The sequence below is a fragment of the Puma concolor genome, chromosome A2 (genome assembly GCF_028749965.1).
Source record: "Puma concolor isolate L17-30 chromosome A2, mPumCon1.1.hap2, whole genome shotgun sequence".
Taxonomy (NCBI): domain Eukaryota; kingdom Metazoa; phylum Chordata; class Mammalia; order Carnivora; family Felidae; genus Puma; species Puma concolor.
Window position 1 is genome coordinate 170,917,867 of NC_141668.1, and position 24,740 is coordinate 170,942,606.

Sequence of the window (24,740 nt, forward strand, 5' to 3'; positions counted from 1 at the left end):
CGTGACTCCGCTTCCCCCGCCAGCCTTGGTGAGCCCCCTCGTTTCTCTGAGTGTCTCCTCCCTCCAGCACTTTGCCTGGTACACAATAGGCGCTCAGTAATGCATTCCACCAAGAGCACTGAGAAGCAGGTATCAGGAGAAGCAGGCATCAAAGGGAGACACAGAAGCTCAGAGAAGGGAAGTGACCTCCCCGAGGTCACACAGCACATACGCGGTGATGACTCCTCTGTGCGGTGTTCTAGGCTGGTCGTGGGGGTGGGGAACCATGAGGGACGGCCGCCCACATCCCCCTTCCGGACCTCTCTGTGGCCAGGAAGGGAGCCATCCCCCATCCCCCGTCCTGTGGCGGGGGGGGGGGGGGGGGGGCCTGGCCTGCAGCCTCCTGAGATGCGGTTTCTGGGCCTCCAGCCAACGCGACAGTCTGGGAACGGAGCCTGCTTGAGTCACAGGTGGCTGAGCTGACACCAAGCTGCCATCGAAGCAGCTGGGTGGATGCAGAGGGCAGGGAGGGCTGGGGGTGCCGTCTCTGAGCCTCACTTTGCTCCTCTGGGAAATGGGGATGGCAGAAGGGTCCACCTTGGGACAGCGAGCACAGCAATAGCAAAGGGCCTACGACTGAAATGAGCTGGGCACTGGCGTTATTAGCCAGATGGGGAAGAGGGCGCCCCCAACCCCGTCCTCTGCCCCCGGGGCCCCCGATCTGCAGAGATGTCCACCTCCCAGTGAGCGAGCCCTCCGAATGGGGCAGGCCGGTCCCGGAGGACGGGACCCACTCCTTCCCCTACTTCCGCCCTGTCCCGCTTGCAAGGGGGAGCCACGGGACCCCAGCCTGGGAGTTTTCACCCTGACGCTCCCTGGTTCCGGAGTGTGTTCTGAAAAGACCCCTCTCATCAGACAGGGAGGCCCCCCTCCTACCCTGAGGCTCCCAAGCCCAGGGGCACCCACTGGTCCCCAAACTGTCCGCGGTAGTGACAGGGAAAGGCTCTGAGCACGCTGCCTCCGCCAGGCCGAGGGTGTCGGTGGGAGAGCCCTGGTACTCAAACACACACAGGTGACTGCAGACTAGCCAAAGGAAGGAGGAAGGGAATGGCACTGCAGGCAGAGGGAACAGCAAATGCAGAGGCCCTGAGGCTGGCAGCAGCTCGGGTGCTTGACGAAGAGCAGGAAGGGGAGGGTGGGAAGAAAGGGGGTGCCGCGGATCCAGAAACACACCCTCAGTTTAGACACGATCCTGAGGGCAATAAGGAGCCACGGTCGGTTCTGGAGCACAGTGGTTCGGTTGCCTCTGGGGCCCATGTGGGGAGCCGGCTTGAGCGGAAGAGGCTGGGGCAGGTGTACATGTGCCAGGCCCGGACGGAGGAGGAGGCCTCGAGGAGGGGGCAGGTCCCCGAGCGGCCCAGCCGGGGCGCCCCTGCGTTTCCTGCGCCACCGCCTCAGCAGGCCCACCGAGGCCACGGCTCCAGGGGTCCTCGGACTGGCGCCAACGCGGGCAGCGCGCGCACTGACCGCACGCGCCCCGAGGCCTGCTCGCGTCCCCGCCCCGCGCCCCGGCGTGCGTCCTGGCACCTGCGCGCACGTGGCCCCGCGCACCCCGCACACCTGCGGCCCCGGCGCCGTGCACCCCGCGAGCGGGCGGCGCGCACGGCCCGGCGCAGCCCCGCGCGCCCCCGCCCCGCCAGCCGGGGAGAGCGGCGGGCGCGCGCGGCGGGGGCGCGCACGGCGGCCCGGGAGGCGGCGGCGGCGGCGGCGGCGGCTCGTGTCGGCTCCGGGCGGCCCTCGCGCCGCAGCCCGCGCCGTGTCCGCGGCGGAGCCGCCCAGGTGAGTGGCCGCGCGGGCCGGCGACCCCGCTCCGCCCGCGCCCCGCAGCCCCCCCCCCCCACCCCCGCGCGCCCCCGTCCTCGCCCCGGGGCACTCGCCCTGCGCCTCCCCTCCTGGGCGCATCGCTCCCCGCCAGACCCCCGGCGCTCCCCCTGGAAACTTTGGGGGCCACTCCCCACGCTGGGGTCCCCTCGTCCCTCCCCTGGGGCGCTGAGGAGCGCGGAGCCGGGTGGGCGTCTCTCTGGGGCGGCGAGGACACCAGGAAGGATGCGCTCCCTTCCAGGGGGGAAGAAGGGAGCACTGGCAGGGTCCTGGGGTGGGGGGGTGCTGTTGGAAGACGGCGGGGATAGGGGCTTCACCCCTGCAGCGAGGTCTGGGCCAGCCTGGAGGTGCTGAGATGCCAGGACAGAGAAGGGGGCGTTTGGGGTCCACACCAGACAGGCTCCCTCTCTTGGGCTGGGGACAGCTCAGCCCGGTGGGGAGGCATTTGGGGGCGCAGGGCTGAGCCCTCTGCGCTGTGGGCCTGTGTCCAGACAACACCCAGGATGGGGCGGAAAGCTTGTTTCTATCCCCTGAGTTTGGGCCTGGGTGCCCCCTGGGCCGTGGGGCCTGGCCGGTGAGCCCCATTCAACAAGTTGGGGCGAGGGGGGACAGTGCCCTGTGCCTCGGTCTGGGCCCAAGAAAAGACCCGGTCCTTACTTGCAGACCGCTTTAATAACTGGTTTCCTCAAAGCGTGCTCTGGGCGCGAAAGACCCAGGCACCGCAGCCCCCCAGTTCTGAGGTTCGGGCCCCGACGCTGCATTACGAACAAGCAACCCCCTGGTGGATCCATGTGTGCACAGAGGTGGTTGAGAACCTCTTGCTTCTGGCAGGGGGTGGGAAGGGGGTGTCTGGTGTGACGTGACATCAGGCCGAGGGACCATCTGGGACTCGATGGGTGAGGGGACCTCTGGACCGGCAGGGCTCTGAGACCCGGAGCAACCCAGGAGGCCTCCCTGGACGGGGTGTGAAGGCTGCAAAGAGCGTGGTATTTGAGGGACAGAAGGCAGAGGACACAGGGTCTCAGTGTGGATGAGGCGGTGAGCAAGGAGGGGCTTGTCTGTGTCAGGAGTATCGGCCGAGGCGCGCTACGGGCACCTCTGAGCCAAAGCAGCTGCCGTCTGGGGCAGGTTGTGAACTGGGAGACCCCAGAGACGTCCTGCACTCCACCTGGACGGCACGGGGTGACGGCCCAGCCCCGGGACGGGGGTTCGGAAGGGCCAGAGCTAGCCTCCCGCACCCGGGCTCTCCTTCCGTTCCCCGTCCCGTCTGGTGACTTCCGGCATAGGATGGCCCCTCTCTGAGCTCCAGCTCTGAGGCTGACCTAACAGACGGGTGCGCGCCGGGCCCGGTGGCTGCTGGGTCCCCACAGCTCAGCCTCAGTGTGCTCTTCTGTACAATGGGGGTGGCTCCTAGCCGCCCCCAGACGGAGCCCGGGATCTGAAGGTGCCTCGCTGAGTGGGCACGGAAGGCAGATGTGAGCCAGCAGCCCGACTGCTCTTCCCACAGTGCTGTCATTCCTGGGCACCCCTGAGTCACCACCTCGTCACCAGGTAGACAGCCTCTCGGGGAACTCTCCAGGCAAAGCTCGCCTCAGGTGGGCCTGAGTGAGCCGTCATCATCTTCCCGTGTCAGTCCCGGGCCTCAGAAGAGCGTCCTCTGCCCTCCAGCGGGGCTCTCGCACTTAACGGAAAGGAGCTGGCACATCCAGACGTTGACTCTTAAGCTTAGTGAGGCTAGATGCGCCGGGGATCACTCTGACCCTCAGTCTCCTTTTCTCCGAATGGGCTTCATTCCTGCCACCCTCGCGGCTGGGCTGGCGGGTGAGCGGCCACGGTCTATGGTGAGCATTTCAAAAAGTAGTTCCGATCTAGAAGCCTCACCTGTAGAGGGCAGTTGACAGTGCTCGTGCACAGGCTGCAAGGAAAGTGGGTCGGGAGGCCCCCAGCCCCCCAAGGGGTTAAGGGACTGTCGGCAGACGGGAGACTAATTAGAGCTTAATGAATTGTCATGGATGAAAGCCCCAGGAGGGTGTGGATCTAGGACACACAGCTCACCAAACGGCAGAGGGGGGGTCGGCCGTGTGTCCCCAAAAGCAGGGCCTCAGAGGGCCGGGTGCTGCTGCGGCTGGGACCCCACCTTCCGAGTCTGTCTAGAAGCTTAGGTGGGGGACGTTTCTAGACCCTGCCAAAGCAAACTTCCCGTGCTCCCTCCTGCCCCCATTGTGGGGGGGGGGGCAGGGGGGTCCAGCTGCCAGCTTCCACCGTCTCCACCGCCCCCCCCCCCGGCTGCCCCGTGGGTTCAGCTGTGGCCTCCAGGGGGACCTTGCCCGGCCTTGCCCTAGGCAGTCCTCGGCATCCCCTGGCCTGGCAGGGGTGGGAGGATGTGTCTCCTGTGGCCTGGACGGGGAGCAGGCTCACTCAGAACAGAGGAGGTGGGTGGAAGGTTCTGGGGGCCTGGCCAGGCCGCCTCTGTCCCAGGGGAGGGGCGCAGGTACCCCAGCCACACTCTCCTCCTCCTTGGCCTCAGAGCTTGATGGCAAATTAGTCCCCGGACAGTTTGGGGGTGGGGGGAGGGCTCTGCAATTGCCCAGGTCCCACCATGATGGACAGATCTCAGGGCCCCTCCCCGTGGGCCCCCCCACCCGTGAGCTGGTGCTGAGGCACCCCGTGGGGAGCTCGGCCGCTTGCTCTCCCCAGCCCCTGGAAGGAGGCCCACAGCTCCGCGGGGACCTCCGCCCACCTCTTCAAGACCACACGCCTCTCCCGGGCCACTGTCACAAACGGCCACCAACCCAGGGCTTAAAACCACACACACTGGTTCTCTGACAGCTCTGGGCTCAGAAGTCCTAAGACCCAGGCGTGGGCAGGGCCGGTTGCCCCCGGGGCCCCAGGGAGCCCCGTCTCCCCCCTTTTCCGGCTTCCAGAGGCACCGCATCCTGGGCCCACGGCCCCTCCTTCCTCACGGCCGGCGGTGCGGGGTCCGCCCGGCTCTCTGCCTCGCTCTCGTGGGGACCTCGTGGGGATGCTGCCCCCCCCCCCCAGTCATCTGGGACAGTCTCCCCGTCTTGAGGTCAGCTCAACGGTATCCTTAAGGTCATTGGCAAACGGGATCCTGGTGGCCACCTAGGGCGACATTCAGGGGTTCCAGGGAGTAGGGCGACATTCAGGGGTTCCAGGGAGCAGGTTATAGGCATCGTAGGAGTGGCCGTTCCGCCAGCCCTCCCGTTCAGGTCAACTCGACGAGGCCTCCCCAGGCCTTGTGGGACCAAGCATCAGACCGTAACAGACCCCCCCCCCCCCACTTTTCCCAAACCATCCTGCTGCCGGTAACCATTTTCACGATTCCTGTCTGCTTGGCCCCCCAACACGACGCCCCGGGAGGGAACCGGACACGAGAGGCCACACGGGGTGTGAGTCCACGTGTGCGAAACGTGGGGGCTGGGGAGGGGGGCGGAGGTGATGGCTGATGAGGACGGGGATTCCTTTTGGGGAGATGGAATGTTCTGGAATTGCAGAGAGGTGATGGTTGCACGACACCGTGAGGGAACTAAAGACGCTGAGTTAAAAACTTGAAACGGGACACATGCGGCCACAAAGGCCCAGCCCCGGTCGGGACCTGCCACACAGTAGGTTTCAGGAGGAGAAATGGACACACAGGGTGACTGGGTAGCTGGGTGTCTCCACGCCCCGGACCCCCGTCCGCGGTGACCGCAGCCGCCCTGCAGAGGGCCTGGTCATGGCGGTGACACTCTGTCCTTGCAACACAAGTCACCTGCCCACTGGACGCAGGGCCGGGATGGCTCGGCCCCCGAGGGATTTGCATTTAGGTGGGAAGAAGGGCGGGGAGGTTCTGGTGACCAGCCCCCTGAGTGCAGAGGCCCTGGATCTGCAGCGGGGGGGGGGGGGGGGTTCCCGTCACCTGGCCACAGCAGGGAGGAAATGCCCTTCGGCCCTCATCCCGGTGCCCGGGCGTGCCGACCCCAAAGCTTTGTGTGGTGTGGGAGGAGGGGCTGCAGTCCCGGGGGCCCCACCGTCCTGCCCGGCTGGCTCAGGGCAGGCCCCTGGGTCTGCGGAGCTGACAGAGGTCGTGGTTCTGTGGAGGACGGGGGTCCCCTGACCCTGGGAGAGCCGTGGAGAACGGCGCGTGGGCTCGAGTCTTGGATCTGCTTGTCACCTGCTCTGTGGCCCTGGCCGGGGGGGCTTCCCCTCTCTGGGCCTCTGCTCTCCCATCTGTAACACAGGCTGATAATCAGCTCACTTCCTCCTGGGGCGTCAAGTGCGCGCCTGCCGTGTGCCGCGCATCCGTAGATGGGGCCGTCACCTGGGGTGGTCCTGCCTCCCCGTCTGGGGACATCTGTGGTTGTCATGACTGGCGATGCCCCTGGCGTCGAGTGGGTGGGGGCCGGGGACGCTGCTGAACACCCCGCAGTGCCTGGGACGGCCCCCCGGAGAATGACGTCACCCCTCAGTGGTGACGGCTGTCATCCAACCCTCCCACATCCCCCGGTGTCATTGTGCAGATGGGAACCCTGAGGCCGCAGAGGACGTCTGTTGAGAGCTCAGGTGTGAGCTGGCCTGCAGTGGGTTGGCGGTGGCCCAGCAGTGACAGGAGATCCAGAGCGAGGGGGAGCTGGGATGTGCTCGGAGGTGGGGCTCACGGCACCTGCTGACGGACTGGCTGGGGGCGGGGGGTTGCCACGATCCCAGCTTGTGCGGGAGGCGGGGCGGGGGGGTGGAGCGGGGACGGCTCCCCGTTGCCTGGGTGCTGCACCCCCCCCCCCGAGAGGTCGGGCATGCGACCGGGTCCCCAGGATTGGAGCTCAGGGGAGACGTGCTGCCCGAGACACAAAACCAGGGTCATCAGCTAACAGTGGCAGTTAGTCTGGGCATCCGGGAGGAGGGGCCCCAGGTGGGTGCCAGGTGCTGGGCAGGGCGGGGACGCAGGGTCTGGGCGCAGGTGCGCGTCACCTCCCCCAGGGCTGCGGCCCCGGGGGGGGGGGGGGGCGGAGAATGGTGAAGCGGTCCCACCGCCCCGCCTGTGCCCTGGCCCGCCCCTCCTGCAGCATCTGCTCTGCTGACCCTCTCGCCTCCCGCAGGGAACGGGCCCCGGACTCTAACGACCCCGCAGAGGCAGGACCCGAATCCAGACCTCTACCGGAGAGGGAACCCAGGGTCCCGGCCTCCTGACGCCACCCTGAGGCCCCGGGAGAGGAAACCGGTCTGCAGAGGGGCCCTTCCTTCCCGGGGTGCCCAGCCCCTACACCATCCGAGAGCGACAGACACAGGGGGTACCCAGGACCTCCGGGGGGAGGCGTCAGAAGCTCCGGCCCCCCCGCTCCCCCGCCCCCGTGGAGACGACGAGGCCGCGCCTGAGAGGAGGTTTCGGGTGACGAGCTGGGTCCCAGCTTGGGCGGCCCCGCTCCTGTGACAGGCAAGGCACAGAGAGGGTGCACTGCTCACCACAGGTCACAAGGGGCGGGGACGGACAGCACCTGCCGTACCGTAGAAGCCGGGCCGACCTCTCGTCGCCTGATGCCTCCTTCCAGATTCCGTCCTTACCCATATCCTGTGCCGGCTAATTTTTGAGAATTCTTTCCAACTTAAAAACAACTTAAAATTTTCAAACAGTCCGCCCTCCTCTCTGGCCTCAGCGCCTTGCCTGGACCACGCGGCCCCCGCTCACAGCGTTTGCCCCTGATGTGCCCTCCACCCGACCGCCCCCCCCCCCCCCACCCCGAGCGATCTGCTCGGTCTCTGATGGAACATTCCTCTCTCGGTAGATTAGATCTTCGCAGCCCCCTCGCCACGCCGTCCCTTCCCTGGATATACGTTTCTCCACCAGCGGCCCCGGGAGGAGGGAGAGGGCGCGTGCATTTACCTCCTTTGATATCGTTCGGCTCCAAGAAAGCGAGCTCTCGGTCTTCCGTGCTCCGTGTCCCCCGGACCTGGAAGGTGTTCCCCACATGGTAGGTGTTTGTTGACTGACTGGTGGACAGAGGCAGTGAATGAGGGGAAACAGCGTTATGGTGTCTCCAGAGGTGACAGCAGAAGTCATTCTTAAGGACATCCCCGAAGCTAAGGTAACGTTGGATGTCAACTGTACTCAATTAAAAAATTCTTAAAAACCAGGACCAGGAGAGCCGTGTTGCAAATCATAGCCGGCTTCACCCGAGACCGTCCCCTGCCACCTCTGATGTGCTGTGTGGACCAGAGCAGGTGACTTAGGTTGCTTTGAGCTTCAGTGTTCCTGTCTGTAAAGTTAAGGTGACAGCAGCGTGTCCCCCCCCCCAATGCGGTTGTTGTGGGACCATCCAGGTGGAACCCTGACCCCAGGGCTGGCACAGAGCAGAGGCGTTTGCCCTGAGGAGGAGGAGGGGGAGGTTCACAGTCCGGCTGACGGGAGACCAGCAATAAACAAGGGTTTAATAGCATTTAGAGAGACTAGGAAGGGGGCACCTGGCTGGCTCCGTCAGTGGAGCTCTTGAGTTTGAGCCCCACTTTGGGTGTAGAGCGTGCTTAAAAAAAATAGACGAGGATGGGGACCGTAGTACAGTCAGTCACCAGGGGAGTGACATTAGGGGTGAGACCCAAATAAAGTCAGGGAGAGAGCCATGCAGGGAAGGTGTTCCAGGCAGAGGGAACATCGTGTGCAAAGGTCCTGGGGCAGGACCTGTCTGGCGTGTTGGAGGGACAGCACGAAGGCCCGTGTGGCTGGAGCAGAGTGAGCAAGGGGGAGAGAGGGAGGAGGGGAGGGCAGAGAGGGGACGGGGGCAGGTCGTGCAGGGCCTTGGGGGCCTCAGGGAGGACTGAATTATACTCGAGGGGGCTGAAATTCTCTGCTGCAGAAAGAACCAAGCAGGCAGTTCTGCCCGCACAAGGAATCTGTGTGGGGGCTGAGCCATACTGCCCATTTCCTCGTTGGGGCAAAGCCAGAGAGGCCCCAAGTCCTTACAGTCAGAGGCCCTGTCCCCAGTTCCCCGGGGAGAGGACAGTTACCCCTTGACCACAGGGAACAGCACAGGCTGGGACAGGGACCTAGGAGTAACCTCACACTCAGGGACTAGTTTAAGGTAGGAAGTTGCCGGAATTCTGAGTCGGGCAGCTGAACAGGGGACCGTCCGTTCTGGCTCTCTTGTCCCCTCCTGGGACACGGCCTCTCCGTGTGCTGTTCAGGGCAACGACATGGGGAGAATGACCTAGAAAAACAGCCTCAGAAGGAAGTTTGCCTTGGGGAAAGACCGTGTCCCTGCAATGCCCAGGTCAGAATTAAGGACAGCTGCAGGGGGAGGGCACAACCAGCCAGCACTCGCTCCCTCCCACAGCCTCCCCACGTCCGCCAGCCGGGGGCAGGGAGGGGGGACCCGTGACATCCCGGACACCGGATGATGCTCGCTTTCCTCGCGGTGTGAGCTGAGAGTGAGCACCCCCCTTCCCACCGCTCACGGTGCTGTCCCGTGCGGTGTGCGAGTCCCCAGGCGTTTTGTGGGGGGGGCACCTGCCCACGGATTCACGCGTCCGCCTGAGTCGAGAATTCCGTTTGCTGTTCTGTGTTCCCGTACTTTGCCGTGAACAGGGCTATGCTGTCTGTAATTGCTTGGCCAGCCGGTTTGTCTCTAAGCCCCGTCTGACTGCACCCCGGCTGCCTTTCTCTGCGGGTCCATCCGTGTCTCCCAGAGCCCCGCCACAACCGGGGGTCACAGCCTACTTCCTCCCCCGCTGATGGACACGTAGGTTAGCCCCAGTCCGCGCTTTCACGCGACAGGCAGCAAACCTGCGTGGCCACGGCGTCTGCTCCCGCGCGGTCTTTGTCAGGGATCCACGGCCCCTCTTGAAGTCTCGCGCCAGTGCCCCGAGGCCCCCTTCGCAAAACGCCACAATCGCGGCGGCTGAAAACGACAGGACTGTGTTCTCTCTGTGTTCCGGAGGCCAGAAGCGCAAACTCAAGGGACCCCCCCCCCCGGGCTGGGCCCCCGCTCAGGGCTCTGGGGGAGGATCCTCCCTTGCCTCTTCCAGCTCTTGGGGGTGACCGGTGACCTGCGGTGTCCCGTGGCTCGCGGGTGCACCCTCCAATCCGCCGACACGGAGCCGTCTTGCCCGCGCGTCTGCGTCCGAATCTCCGCTCTTCATCAAGTCGCCAGTGGCCGGACGAGGGCTGCCTTGCCCCAGGGTGACCCCGTCTTCACTGCGTGGCACCTGCAGAGCGCAGACTCTCCCCCCGTTACGTGACTCTCCCCCAGCGTTCGGTGGCAGTTACTCGGGGGCTCCGTGTGTTACTTCCCCAAAGGGCCCAGGAAGGCAGGCGCTGGCCTCACAGATGTTGAGCAGACGAGGATCTGCTGCCTGAGCCCCTGCCGAGCCGGGCCTCTGGGGACAGCGCGGAAACTGGCAGCCCTCTCCTGGGACGAGGGGGGGTCGGGGGGAGCCTTGGGGGGCTACAGCTGCTAAGATGCCGAAAATAGCGGACCGGCTAACAGGGCAGCCCCCATGCCTGCCATCTGGCTGGAGCCTCCCCACCCACACCCCACCTTGACCCCCGGGATCTGGGCTGCAGCCCAGAAGAGTGGGGGGAGGGGTAAGGGGTGGCGGGGCCAGCAGGCGAGATGGGCAGGCCCAGGGCCCTGCACGCCCCACGCCATCTGGCCTCCCTCCCCCAACCCCTTCACTCACTCCTTCTGCCTCAGGGCCTTTGCACTGGCTGCTCCCCCAGCCCAGCCCTCCCTTCCCCGGACACCGCGGGCACTTCCCTGACCGTCCTTTGTGTCTGCGTTAGCTTCCCGTGGCCGTCACAACAGACTACCACAAACGGAGTGGCTTAAAACAACAGAAATCTATTCTCTCTCAGCCCCGGAGGCCGGGTCTGAAGTCATTGTGTTGCGGGGCCCCGTCCCCTCCGAAGGAAGGCTCCGCGGGAGGATCCTCTCTGCCCCGTCCAGCTTTCGGGGGCTCCCCACAACCCTTGGCTTACTGACCCATCACTTCAACCCCCACCTCGGTCTTCACGTGGCCTCACTCCCTGGGCGCATCGGTGTGTGTCCAAGTTTCCCTCTTGTGATAGGACAGCGGTCAGTGGAACAAGGTCCCGTTCACAGGTACCGGGGGTTAAGCCCCGCATGTGTCTTTTGCGGGGGGGGGGGGGGGACACAGGTCCACCCACATCTGGGTCTCAGCTCACGTGTCACCTTTCCAGCAGCACCTCCTTCCCCCGGGATCACCGACCCTTCCTTTCAGAGCACCCGGGGCACATTCTCTGGTCTTGCTGCTTCTGTTGACTGAGCCCCGAAGGTCATCAAGCAGGTGCCGGGTCTAGGCTCTGAGAAACCGGAAGTGATGGAAGACAAGTGCCTTGGAGAGGTTACAATCCACAGGGAGCAGACAACGAACAGGGCTTTAACCTGTAATTTCATGTGCTGGTTGGACCGGTGTAGACACAGGGAACCGAGGAGGGGCAAGACGGGGGGGGGGGGGGGGGGGGGCAGGGGGGAATATTTAGACCACCTGTATCCCCACAGGGTGGATGTGAACCCCAGGAGGTCGGGGTCTACATCTGCCTTGTTCATCAGTGTGTTTGGAGACTGGTATACAGTAGGCAGTAAGTGTTCTGGGGGCTGTACCCCAAAATTTAACCTATATTTGTGAAGTTCTTCTCCAGTTCAATAAATGTTTCCTCTTGCAATTTATTTTTTATTATGATAAAATTCACATAACACAAACTTGCCATTTTAAAGTATACATTTTAGTGGCTTTTAGTATATTCACAGAGCTGTGCAACCATCAGCACCATCTAAATCCAGAACATTCCACAACCCCCAAAAGAAGTCCCGTCCCCGTGAGCTGTCACCCCTCACCCCCTCCCCAGCCCCCGGCTCCCACGAGCCCCCTTCCCGTCCGTGCATGAGCCTGTTCTGGACGTTGCACACCCGCGGACTCACACTCCGCGTGGCCTCTCGTGTCCGGTTCCCACCCTGAGCGCCGTGTGTTCGGGATCCGTCTGCGGGGCGGCGGGGGCGGGCGCCTCGCTCCTGCTGGGGACCGAGTGACGTTCCGTGTGGATGGAGCACGTTTTTGTTCATCTGTTGATGGGCGTTTGGGTGGTTTGCACCTGTTGGCTGTGGTGGGTACTGCGGGCACAGGTTTTGTGGGCCCCACGGCGGATAACCGCGTCTTGCGCACGCGTGCTAACGCTTCCCCCCTCCCCACAACCCTCAGGTGCCCACGAGGATGGTGGCGCGGCCCTAGGCCCAGGCTCCGCACCATGACCTGCTGGCTGTGCGTCCTGAGCCTCCAGCTCCTGCTCCTGCCCGCGGCGCCGCCCCCGGCCGGCGGCTGCCCCGCCCGCTGCGAGTGCACGGCGCAGACGCGCGCGGTGGCCTGTCCCCGGCGCCGGCTGACCGCCGTGCCCGACGGCATCCCGGCCGAGACGCGCCTGCTGGAGCTCAGCCGCAACCGCATCCGCTGCCTGAACCCGGGCGACCTGGCCGCGCTGCCGCTGCTGGAGGAGCTGGACCTGAGCGAGAACGTGATCGCGCACGTGGAGCCGGGCGCCTTCGCCAACCTGCCGCGCCTGCGCGTCCTGCGCCTCCGGGGCAACCTGCTCAAGCTCATCCCGCCCGGCGTCTTCACGCGCCTGGACAACCTCACGCTGCTGGACCTGAGCGAGAACAAGCTGGTCATCCTTCTGGACTACACCTTCCAGGACCTGCGCAGCCTCCGCCGGCTGGAGGTGGGCGACAACCACCTGGTGTTCATCTCGCGCCGGGCCTTCGCGGGGCTGCTGGCGCTCGAGGAGCTGACCCTGGAGCGCTGCAACCTCACGGCGCTGTCGGGCGAGTCCCTGGGCCACCTGCGGGGCCTGGGCGCCCTGCGGCTGCGCCACCTGGCCATCGCCGCCCTGGAGGACCAGAACTTCCGCAGGCTGCCCGGCCTGCTGCACCTGGAGATCGACAACTGGCCGCTGCTGGAGGAGGTGGCCGCCGGCAGCCTGCAGGGCCTCAACCTGACCTCGCTGTCCGTCACGCACACCAACATCACCGCCGTGCCGGCGGCCGCGCTCCGCCACCAGGCCCACCTCACCTGCCTCAACCTGTCCCACAACCCCATCAGCACGGTGCCGCGCGGCTCCTTCCGCGACCTGGTCCGCCTGCGCGAGCTGCACCTGGCCGGCGCCCTGCTGGCCGTGGTGGAGCCGCAGGCCTTCCTGGGGCTGCGGCAGATCCGCCTGCTCAACCTCTCCAACAACCTGCTGTCCACGCTGGAGGAGAGCACCTTCCACTCGGTCAACACGCTGGAGACGCTGCGCGTGGACGGGAACCCGCTGGCCTGCGACTGTCGCCTGCTCTGGATCGTGCAGCGCCGGAAGACCCTCAACTTCGACGGGCGGCTCCCGGCCTGCGCCACCCCCGCCGAGGTCCGCGGCGACGCGCTGCGCAACCTGCCCGACTCCGTGCTCTTCGAGTACTTCGTGTGCCGCAAGCCCAAGATCCGCGAGCGGCGGCTGCAGCGCGTCACGGCCGCCGCGGGCGACGACGTGCGCTTCCAGTGCCGCGCCGAGGGCGAGCCCGCGCCCACCGTGGCCTGGGTGACGCCGCGCCACCGCGCCGTGACCGCCGCCAGCGCCGGGCGCGCGCGCGTGCTGCCGGGGGGCACGCTGGAGATCCGCGGCGCGCGCCCGCAGGACAGCGGCACGTACACGTGCGTGGCCAGCAACGCGGGCGGCAACGACACCTACTTCGCCACGCTGACCGTGCAGCCCGAGCCCGCCGCCAACCGGACCCCGGGCGAGGGCCGCAACGACACGCAGGCGGCCGCGCGCTTCCCGCTGGACCTCACCAGCATCCTGGTGTCCACCGCCATGGGCTGCATCACCTTCCTGGGCGTCGTCCTCTTCTGCTTCCTGCTGCTGTTCGTGTGGAGCCGCGGCCGCGGGCAGCATAAGAACAGCTTCTCGGTGGAGTACTCCTTCCGCAAGGTGGACGGGCCGGCCGCCGCCGCGGGCCAGGGGGGGGCGCGCAAGTTCACCATGAAGATGATCTGAGGGTCCGGGCGCCCCCACGCGGGCGCGGCTGACACCACCTATGCATTTCCCGGAGCGGGGGGGAGGGGGGCGGGGGCCTCCCTCCCCGCGGCCGCCTCCTGGCGGAACTTCCCCTTTTTTTGTAGAGACCCGACCACAGGACTTTTTTCATCAGGACGCATTTTTGCATTGTTTCGCAAAGCATTTTCTAAAGGTTTCACCCCGTCTTCCTGCCCCCGCCGGGGTCCCGAGCTGGGCGGGGTGGGAGTTCCACCCCCCCCCCCTCAGCCCCAGAGCAAGTAGTTCACACGGGTGGGGGGGGGGGGGGGAGATGGTCCAGCGCGCGGAGGGCAACCTGGCCCCCGGGGGAGGCCCGCGAAAGCCCATACGGGCCACACCCGGATGCCCCACACCGCACCTCACATCCAGCGGCACACACGCGTTCACACCAAGGACACACAACCGACACCCAGCTCCGAGACCGAGCGCTCACACCTCCGACCCGCCTGACCCTGAACAGGTGCGCCCGGCCGCTGAGCTCCCGACGGGCCTGCCCGGCTCTCGGCTCTCGGGAGACCACCACTCACACCTGGGACACACCCCACTCGCACTCAGGACACTCGCAGCTGACACACGGCCCACCCGAGACACACAGCTCACCCTTGGGACGTGCCCGGCCTACGCTGGGAACACAGTCGGCTCCCAGCCAGGACTCGCTCGGCTCACACCCAGCTCCTGATCCACCGGGCATCTCGGGGGCTGACGAAGGTCTGGCTGAGCACCTAAATGCTCCCCCCAGGGGCCCAGCACACGGCATGCTAGCCCCCCGTCTCCGCCCCCAGACTCCCTCCCACCAGGACCCCTGGCCCAGCAGGGCGGGCTGCCCACTAGAAGCCATTTCCCTAGCGCCCTCCGGCACCCCTAACGGCTGCCATCTGCTTCCTGTGCCCATGCCACACGGGAGGCACAGCTGCCCTGGCCCCTGGCTCGGGAGCATGGCCTCTGGAGTGACCCTCCACCCTGAGTCCACACTACCCCTGAGCCAGCTTCAGATGAGCCCCGAGGGTGGCCCTACTGTGCCCAGCCCTGTGACCCACCGCCCGTGTGGGGAGCGAGGCCAGAGAGTGTGGGAGGTTCTTGGGGTCCCCGTTAGGTGCGCTACAGGGGCAGCCATGGAGAACGAGGCCAGGACAGGGTGCAGGCTGCAGGGAGGGTCTGGACCCGGCTGTTGGGAGCAGAGGTCCCTCGGTGTCTGCCTCTTTGGGGCAGAACTCGCGCTAAAGATCAAGGGAGCCGAGGGCAGACTACAGCTCAGGCTGAGGAAGAGCTTGCCCAAGGTCACTGCCCCTTTACTCTTAAGATAGCGAGTTCCCCGTCACTGGGGGTAAGCAACAGGAACTGAGGTTTTGCAGAAATATTCAGACACCACACTGGCTCCATCCATAACCCTGTCTCTCCCAGGCTGATTATTGCCCCCACCCTCCACCCGGGCCAGATGACAGGGCATCATCGGAGGAAGGGGCGCGGGAAATGTTGCGGGACCCCTCGACTAGTCAGGAGCTTGGCCGCCCACCAGGAGGTCGGGACAGTATTCTTAAGGACCTTATAGGAAGGCTCGAAACCAGCCCTCTTCCTGCCCACGTGGGTAATTTTATCTGGTGACTGAGAACCACCTGGACTACAGTGTGCTCATCTGTAAAATGGGTCTGAGGTCAGATCCACCGCCGCAGATACAGAGGCCAGGCCCATGGATGGGCTTCACGGTTGACTGGGATCCTGGATCCTTCAAGATCTTTCCGAGAGGAGCCAGAAACAAAGCTGGGTGAACGCTGGGGGTTTTGGGCAAAGGATTCACACAGAACTCGGAAGGGCGTACGGGCCGTTCTCCCTGGGCTGTGTGGCTGGAAGCGTCGGGACGCCCTGGTCCTTCTCCCACGGCCGCAAACGGGCCAGCGGGGCCGGGTGACGGGCCACTGACCCCGCCTCAACCTCACTCGTGGCGGACATAGTGACGGCCAAAGGGGGTGTCCTGCGACCCCAAACCCCACCCGAGTTGGGCAGAACTGACACGTGTTCCCCCTTCACATCCTCCTAACCTTGGTTGCCATAACAACCCCAAGGGCCCCTCAAAATGACATCCAAGTGCCTTTACCATCATCAAAGATGGGAGGGGGGTGTTCTCACAGCAGCATTAGGACTTGACCGAAAGTCAGCAAAGTGGGGATCTCCCACCCCCTCTGCCCAACCCCCATCCCAACATGAACCGAGACCCCCCCCAGCCCCCCATCCTAACAGGAACCAAGACCCCCAGCCCCCCCAGCACCCCCCAGCCCCCTAGCCCCGCAGCCCCCTCCTGCTGTATTTGGTTGGAATCTAATAAAATGAAGCTGATTTAATAACAGACTCAGTTTTTTTGTTTTTAATTCTCATGGGAGGAGTGAGGGCAGGAAGCAGTGGCTTCTGGGGTCCCCAGGGGGAACTGTCTCGTTCCAGCCCCGGAGCTGGCCCCAGAGCTGGCCTTGAGCCACAGGTGTTTGTGGAGTGACAGCGGCCTGCTGAGATGACGTTACAGTAGCACTTCGGGAGCGCCCATGCTGTTCCGCGTGCTGTTCCACGTGCTGAGATGACGTTACAGTAGCACTTCGGGAGCGCCCATGCTGTTCCGCGTGCTGTTCCCCAGCTCCTGCCATGCAGGTGACACCCTGGGAGCCGGGTCCTGTCATGACCTCACTTTACAGAGAGGCACAGGGAGGGCCAGAGGATGGAGGGCATCTGCCCAGAGCCCCCAGCTAAGGGGAGGTGGGGCACTCCTGCTGTGCCCTCACAGCTGGCAGCTTCCTCCAGGCCGGGGGTGGGGGTGGGGGTGTCTCTCCTCTTCTAAGGGGTCCCATCAGTTTCCCTGCTTCTGAGGCCTCTGAGAGAAAGCAGGCAGCTTTTTTTAAAAAAGATTTATTTAAGTATGTTATGTTCAAGGTGGGGCTCGAACCCACGACCCCGAAATCAAGAGCCACGGGCCCTTCCGACGGAGCCAGCCGGGCGCCTCCGCGAGCAGGCAGCTTTATCCGCACTGCAGAGTGGGGAAACTCGGGCCCAGAGCCCGTCTGAGCTGGAAACTCAGCTCCCGAGAGCCTGCGCTCTTTCTGGAAAGAGGTAGGCCGAGTCAGAGTGGTCAGCAGACTCTGACCTGGGCGAGGTGGCCAGGGGCAGTTCTCAAATGCCACTCGGTGTCACTCCGGGTCTCAGTTCCCCATTTGAAGCTGGGGACATGTCAGGGCTGAGGGATGCGCCCCCCCCCCCCATGCCTGATTTAAAAGGAGCCGGGAGGCGAGGGTGCTGGGCCACGGGACCCTCCCTCAGAGCCTCCCTTCCCCTTGAACCGGGTTCAAGGCCCACGATTTCCTGAATCCCGTCTTATTCCAGGGGCGTGGCTGAGGGGTCCTCCTTCCTGGGGCAGCCTAGGCCCAGCTAAAGAGGACCCGGCCTGTTGGTGGCTGGAAACCGAGGAGGGGCCCCTCAGAGGGTGTCCGTGGGGTCCCCCAAAACACAGGACACAGGTCCAGGTAGCACACGTGGGCCCGGGGCAGGGACGCTGAACATCCCTGTCTCGATTTCCCCTCCCAGATGGAGCTAGGAAGGAGGGCAGTTTCCTCCAGCCAGCACCCTCTCCGGGGAGTCCCGGAGCTGTGACCCCTCGTGACAAAACTTAGTGGCTTAAAACAACTGAGATTCATTAGTCCTGGAGCCCAAACCTGTAAAATGAGCCAGCAGGGCCGGCTTCCCCCGGGGCCCCGTCTCCCCCCTCTTCCGGCTTCTGGAGGCACCGCATCCTTGGCCGTCGGCCCCTCCTCCACCCTCACAGCCAGCAGCACGGGGTCCGCCCCGTCTCTCTGCCTCCCTCTTGTGAGGACCTGTGAGGACGCTGGGCCCCCAGGAACCCAGGGTCATCACCCCCTCGTCTAACAAGCAGAGCCTCAGTCGCACCTGCAGCCTCAGTTTCCCCGCCACGACACGTAGCAGGTTCATAGGGTCCGGACATCTGGACCTGGACATCCTGGGGGGCCGTGACCCTGCCCGCCGCAAAAACCAGAGCGTTTTTCTCGGGAAGGCCAGCGTCACGTGAAATCGTGAGCACTTAGCATCCCACGGCCACGCTGGGCCACGCCAGACGCGCAGAGCCTGGCTTCGGCTCCCGCAGGACCCGGTGACTGCTTGTCAGACGGAAGATGACAGTCCCCAGAGGGCCCGACACGGAGGCCGAGCGGCCGGTGGGGGCGGGCACGGGACGACTCACAGGCGGATGGCCAGTTTTCGTGGTGAGCCGAGGCAAGCGGTCCCCGTTCCCGAGCCTCGGGGGACGCCTGCCCAGTGGGGCTCAGGGGGGTGCCGGCAGTAGGCCCTGTGCTCCCCCCTCCCGCAGAGGGTCGGGGGGGCACCGCGGGCACAGGCCGGCTCGAGGCAGGCAGGGGATCCCCATGCGTCACCTGCTTGTCACCCTGCCCCGTCCTGGTGGAGAAGCCCCTGGAGATCTCACCCCTGTCCCAGCCTGGCCATCTGCTCGCCCCTCCCCCACGCCACCCCCCCCCCCACCCCGCCTGGCCACACGGCTGTCACAGCAGGGCTGGGACCGGGGCGGGGTGGGTGAACCGCTTACCTGGGGCACCGCATCTAAGGGGCGCCCAGAACACTCATCAGGACCAACATTCCATAAACAAAATTAGTTCACGTCCCGTATGCACAGTGACCGAAACAGTCATCTTTTAGATAAAAACGGGGTCTGCCCTGGCATGACCCCGCCCGGCCCCGGTGCTTAATAAAACTTCATTCACGAAAACAGACCGCCAGCCCGTGGCGAGCCAACGAGGCTTCGTAAATATGACGGTAAAATGTTATTTCTCCGGATTGCCGCGCGGGGTTGTTTTGGCCTCGCCTTAGATCCTGCGCCTGAGGGGAGAGTGTGGCACGGCCCCCCTCCCCCCCCCCCATTGTCGTGGCTCAGAGCCGTGACCTGGCTGCTGGCCCCCAGGGTCTCGTGAAGGGAAGGACGAGAACCCGCGATCAGGGTTTGGGCAGTGAGGAGGCCGCCTGCCCAGCCCCGCTGGTCCCAGCTGGGACAGCCCAGGATTCGTGGGATCCGGCCCCGAGGTTCCTGGAGCCCGCACCCCGCCTCCCGCCGCCGGTGTCGAAGCCCACCCAAATCGCAGCTGGGTGTGGCAGGGGACCCGCGAGGAAGGGGTTCACGGAGCGGCTTCGTCTGCTTCCGGTGGGGAGTGAGATGATCCCGGCTTTTAAAAGTTTTTAAAAATATTTGTTTACGTTTGAGGCAGAGAGAGACAGAGCACGAGTGGGGGAGGGGCAGAGAGAGGGGGAGACCCGGAATCCGAAGCAGGCGCCAGGCTCCGAGCGGTCAGCACGGAGCCCGACGCGGGGCTCGAACCCATGAACCGCGAGATCACGACCTGAGCCGAAGTCGGACGCTTAACCTCCTGAGCCACCCAGACGCCCCTTTGTTTTTTAAGGAAGAATCCAGCTGGTGTGACTGTCGTGAGGCAGCACAAGGGAACCGCTCTCCTTTATTCCCCGGAACAGAGAGGGGTGGCGATTTGCCCAACGTCACACAGCGAGTCAGAACAGAGCCGGGTTCCGTGGAGCTGGGACGGGTGGGGGGGCTGGCGCGCTGGGGGCTTCTCAGCCGCCTTGCACGAGGGACAGTGAAAGCAGAGAGAGAGAGGGAAGAGCCACCCCGGTGTCGGTGGTGTTTCTCGCCGCCCCAGCACTGCCGGGGCTCTCTGCCCTCCCGAAGGCAGGGAGCCTAACTTGTCTGGCCGCCGGCCCCCTGGGGTGACCCCTTGGACCTTGCCCATGTCACCCCCCCACCCCCTGCTCGCAGCCCTGGGGCCCCCCTTCCTGGCCCAGGCGGCGCCCTCTGCCTGGAATGCCCTCCCCACCTTTGAGGGAGGTGTCCTGGGAGGGCGGGCGGGGCGCCAGGCTGGGGAAGTGGCACAGAGGCCCCCACACCGGCCTGCGGTCTGACAGTTGCACGGCACTTCCGGACCACAGCGGCCGCAGGCACACTGTCCCAGCAGGCCAGGGTGGCAGCTGCCCGGAGTCTGTCCCCAAGGCCCACCCCTTGCCCCTGGTCACTCCAGTTCTGCAGGTAGGGGCTCCTGGAGGGGTGCTCGGCAGGGAGGGGGCAGATGCTGCACCTTGCAGAGGTTGGGGTGACCAGGAATCCGGGGGGGGGGGGCAGCCGCTGCCCACTGCCTGGCTCGAGGGGGCTAGAGGAGCTGAGCTCTGGGACGGAAGCCCGAGCGGGTCCCTGGCTACTGTCCCCCCCCACCACCAACGGCCCGCATTCGAAGCTGGACATTCTATTCTGTCCGTGTCACAGAGGTACAGGGTCCTTCCCCCTGCCCTGAAAAGTTGATGGGTGACATTCCTACCTGCCCCATGAGGACAGGAGTCCAGAGAGGGCGACAAACCCTCCCAGAGAGAGCCACACGGCAGGTCAAGGCCGGGCAAGAAGACCAAGACCGCCCCTCTTGCCTGGGTCCCTGCACCCCCACTAACGCCATGGAGCCCTCCTGACTCCCGCATGGGCCCGCCCGCGCACGCCCCCTGGAGTCCTCCTCCCGCCCACGCACGCCCCCAACTCTGACCTTCAGCATGAGCAGCCCCCCGCCGCCCACAGAGACCCCCGCACCTGACGCCCCCACCTGGCCGACTCAGCCTACCTACGGCAACCTCGGTGAGCCACCCTGGGGCCCTGGCTGGGGGACACGGGCTGGCAGGGGCGGGTGGCTGAGCTGAAGGGCTGAGTCTCTCGTCACCCTCGAGGGAGCCCCCTGCCCGATGGCGGCTGAGCTCACTCAGAGCGGTTGTTTCCACATCTTTCATGAAACTTTGTTAAGAAAAGGCTGGGATCATCAGCTTGTAAAAATGAGGAAGCTGGAATTCACGGGGGGGTCATCTGGCCAGAGCCATGCGGCAAAGGGGACCGCCTGCTGTGGGCTGGACGCTTCTCGACCACTGCTGTGTCACTCCTCTGGGCCTCGGTTTCCTCCTTTGTAAACTGGGGGTGCTGTTCGTACCCCCACAGGGCACCGGGCCGCTGGACGTCGTTGAGGCAGTCGAGGCTGAGGGGTGCAGTCAGGTTCCCGAGGCCCCAGACTCTGCGAGGCCTCACCCCCTCCCCGCTCCCCCTTCCTCCCCCCAGGTGAGGTCCGCGCCCACCTGCTGCCCTCCAAGGCCTGCCGGCCCCCCCGGAAATCTGGGCCCCCCTCGGCTGACCCGCAGCCCCTGCCCCCACCCCTGCCCAAGAAGACCCTGTCCAGGACCCAGTCTCTGCCCAGCCACAGGGCCCCCAGCCGCAGCCCTGCTCCGGAAAGGCAGCCCCGGAGGCCCTTTCTGGGGTCCCACAGTGTGGACGAGCGCCAGGCGGATGACGGCCAAGCTCGGCCAGCCTGTCCCCTTGCAGAGCCGCCCTTCAGCTCCCTCGACACCTCACTGGGCCTCTCCTCGCACGACCTGAATTGCCCCGAGGCCACGCGCGCTGTCCTGGAGGCCCGGCAGCTGGAGGGTCTCCGCACTGTGCACTCCCGGCTCGAGGCCCGGCTCCTGGGGGGCCACCCGGGCCCCTGCCACCCCGGCCACGACTTCCGCCTCCTGGACAGCTCGCCCTACGTGGAGAGTGGGGATGCCCTCTACTACCGCATGGTGCGGGTGGGCGACGAGTCGTGGCACCTCCTGGCGGCCAAGGTGAGCCCTGCCCCCACCCCACCTCCTCCGAAGTTTCCAGTTTTCCATCTTAGGCACAACCCAGGACACGCACGGCGGGGGCTCAGCTGCCTGGTCTGCAGCGAGCATGGCCTAACACAGCCCTCGGCGCCACGTTTCTCAAGCGTGGGGCCACTGACATGCAAATGGCTGGGGGTCTTGTCTGCCGCCCCCCCCATGCCCCTCAGGAGCCTAGGAATCTGCATTGTAACCAGTCTCGGACGAACCCTGCCGCTAGAAAGCTGCTGCGTTCACCGCACTGAATAATCCTCGTCAGGAGCTGCCCAAACGTATGGAGCGTTTCCTTTGTGCCTTGAGCATTTGCAGGGAGTCCCGGACTCCTGGGTGATGCGAGTATCACCACATTTGTTCTAAGGGCGCTTCTGTCTTTTATGTGCCACTCAGGAAAAAAAAAACAAAAACAAAAACAAGATTCCTGTTAAACCACACCACCAGGGAACCTCGCCCATTTGACAAAACGGGCTAGTGCAGGCCCGTAATTTTTACAGACTGGAGCGTCGTGGGGAGAAGGTTCTCGCTGGCTGTGTGTTCAGTTGACGGTTGGATCCTGGATCCACAAACAAGCAAACAAAAACCCTCCCCTGGCGATTCGAATCTCATTCCCAGAGCTGATGCTCTCCTGACCTGCTAGAAAGAGCCGTGTGCTGGCCGGTCCTGCAGCCACCGGCCACGTAGGACTTATGAGCACTTGAAACGGGGCTGGTCCGGCCCGGGATGTGCTCTGAGGGCCAACCATACACCAGATCTCCAAGGCTTAGTATCTAAAAATTACTGTCATGTAAAACCCCTCGTTCATAGATTTGATGTTGATGACCGGCCCGTGGTAACATCTTGGATATATCCGGTCAAATAAAAACTACTGTGAACATTACGTTCACATCTCTTACCGCTTTTTAGAAATGAGGCTTCTGGAAAGTTTTAATTATACCGTGGCCGCAGGTGCGTTTCTACTGCAGGCCCAGCCCTGGCGCCTTCGCCACCCCTGTCCCTGCCCTTGCCCGGAGCGATAAGAACCCGCGCCTTTGGCGGGCCGCACAGCCTGACCCCTAAACACCACCCTCCTTAGCGTCGCTCTCCCTAAAATCACGTGGGCCACGAACATCCCAATTCACATTGAACCCCTGCTTCCGGAGGCGAGGCAACCCACCTCCGCCACCGGAAACCGCAGCGGGGGCGGGGCGGGCAGGTGGAGGCGCTCGTCCGGGGTCTCGGCGGTCAGGCCCTGACGGCCCCCCTTTGCCCCCGCAGGTGTCCAAGTCGGGAGCGGAGGAGCCTCGCCCGTGGGGCCTGGAGCTGCAGGCCTCACTGCCCCCACACTTCAACCTCCAGGGGCTGTGCGGCCTGGTGCCCGAGGGCGCACTGCCCGGGGTGCCCTGGACGGGCCCCGTGGTGCTGGTGGCCGAGGTGCCGGAGCGCACGCTGACCCAGTGGCTGGCAGAGGTGGGCACGCGGCGGCGGCCGGCGGAGTTGGCCTGGGCGGCGGCCCTGCTCCTGCTGCAGCTGAGCGCGGCCCTGGAGCAGCTGGAGGCGCGCGGCGCGGCCCTGGCGGAGCTGCGGCCGGAGAACCTGCTGCTGGCGGCGCCCCGGGGCTGTGCGGCCGCCGGGCCCCCGCGCCTGCTGCTGGCCGACTTCGGCCGCGTCCACCCGCAGCCGCCGGGAGCCCCGGGCGCCCACGCGCCGCAGCTGGGCCGCCTGCTCCGCACGCTCCTCGGCCTCGCCGCGCCCTCAGCCACGCCCTTGGCCCACGGCCTGGAGACTCTGGCGGCCCGGCTGGCCCGCTCCCGGCCCTCGGCGGCCCAGACGCGCGGCGCGCTGCAGGCGCTGCTCTGGGGGCCCGGGCCCGATCTGCACCGCCAGGGGGCGCTGCTGGGGCCCTGGCTGCAGGTGCGCCGTGCGCTGCTGGTCCTGCACCTGGCCGAGCGGGCCTCGGGTGGGGAACTGCCCGGCCTGGAGGACTGGCTGTGCTGTGAGTACCTGGCCGAGGCCACCGAGGCCTCGCTGAGCCACGCCCTGGCACTGCTGTGGGACTGACGCCTCCAAGGGCCGCGTGCCTGTCTGTTCCGGGGGGGGGGGGGGGGGGTAGGCACACAGGGGACCTGGGCCGGAAGGCCAGGCGACAGTGAGGGAATGTGGACGCCTCTTCTGGGGTGCCTGCCCCCTGCCGTGCTGGGGACTTAGGCCCAAGTCGTCCCCGGGAAGGCAGGGGGCTAATGGCCGGCGCCTCCCGAAGCTTCCTGATGCTGGACGGCCCAGCCCTCCCCCAGCTGTGAACACTCCCTATCAACCGTCTCTGTGAGAGGGTGGGACCCCTCCGCCCACCTCCCGGCAGAGGCGAGGAGGATGCCCTTCTAGTGCTGGAGTCTGATGGTCACCGTCTTCATGAGAAGGTGCCCACGGTCCCTCCGACGCCGGTAGTAGAGACATCTCTGGCCCTGGAGGACCCCCTAGTGCTGAGGACGGCCAGTGATCCTGAGTGTGAACGTCCTTGTCAAGAATGGCTTAAAAAAAAAAAAAAAAAAAAAAAAGAATGGCTTGGGGTCTCCAGGGGGGAGGGAAAGCTCCCCAGAACCTGAGACACCAGCCCACCCGGCAGAGCCCCCCACCCAGAGGAGTCTGAACTCACCTGCCCCAATGCCACCCTGCCAGTCTCAGCACCTGCCGTGGCCCCCTCCCTGGTGCTCCGTGAAATTAAATTTTGTCCAGCCACCAAGCCTTTCCATGGGCTGTTCCCTCTGCCAGACCGTCCAAATCTCACCTGCTCCAAACAAAGTTGCCCCTCCTGGGCCCACCTCCTCCCAGAACACCTGTCGCCACCTGGAAGTATTTATGTCATTATCTGTCACCTAAGAACTTCACCCATCAGGCTGGGAGCACCCTGAGGGCAGAAAGCCAGGCTTAACACACAGTAGGTGTGTTTTTTTTTTTTAATTTTTTTTAACGTTTATTTATTTTTGAGACAGAGAGAGACAGAGCATGAACGGGGGAGGGGCAGAGAGAGAGGGAGACACAGAATCTGAAACAGGCTCCAGGCTCTGAGCGGTCAGCACAGAGCCCGATGCGGGGCTCGAACTCATGG

At 65.0% G+C, this 24,740-nt stretch overlaps 2 protein-coding genes across 3 annotated transcripts; both read left to right on the top strand.

The window, feature by feature from the left end:
* The first annotated feature begins 1,764 nt into the window (after positions 1–1,764).
* Positions 1,765–16,204, top strand: LINGO3 (leucine rich repeat and Ig domain containing 3). The gene is made up of 2 exons (XM_086699599.1): positions 1,765–1,818; positions 12,067–16,204. The coding sequence occupies exon 2, from the start codon at positions 12,113–12,115 to the stop codon at positions 13,889–13,891; it is 1,779 nt and encodes a 592-aa protein (XP_086555725.1). The 5' UTR covers positions 1,765–1,818; positions 12,067–12,112; the 3' UTR covers positions 13,892–16,204.
* A 3,669-nt stretch (positions 16,205–19,873) lies between these two features.
* On the top strand, positions 19,874–24,374 carry PEAK3 (PEAK family member 3). Of its 2 annotated transcripts, none has more exons than XM_086699602.1 (4): positions 19,874–20,024; positions 20,533–20,615; positions 21,084–21,625; positions 22,913–24,374. In XM_086699602.1, exons 2-4 carry the CDS (start codon positions 20,534–20,536, stop codon positions 23,693–23,695), a joined length of 1,407 nt encoding a protein of 468 aa, XP_086555728.1. In that variant the 5' UTR covers positions 19,874–20,024; position 20,533; the 3' UTR covers positions 23,696–24,374. The 2 variants fall into 2 exon arrangements, with proteins under 2 accessions (XP_086555728.1, XP_086555726.1); XM_086699600.1 differs by having other exon boundaries at positions 19,878–20,024; positions 20,259–20,615.
* The last annotated feature ends 366 nt before the right edge of the window (positions 24,375–24,740 follow it).

Bases quoted from the DNA above. Each gene is read 5' to 3' on its own strand.
- LINGO3 (XM_086699599.1), top strand. From the start codon at position 12,113: ATGACCTGCTGGCTGTGCGTCCTGAGCCTCCAGCTCCTGCTCCTGCCC.
- PEAK3 (XM_086699602.1), top strand. From the start codon at position 20,534: ATGAGCAGCCCCCCGCCGCCCACAGAGACCCCCGCACCTGACGCCCCC. The intron at 20,616-21,083 runs GTGAGCCACCCT...TCCTCCCCCCAG, and splicing joins GCCTACCTACGGCAACCTCG to GTGAGGTCCGCGCCCACCTG. The intron at 21,626-22,912 runs GTGAGCCCTGCC...TTGCCCCCGCAG, and splicing joins GGCACCTCCTGGCGGCCAAG to GTGTCCAAGTCGGGAGCGGA.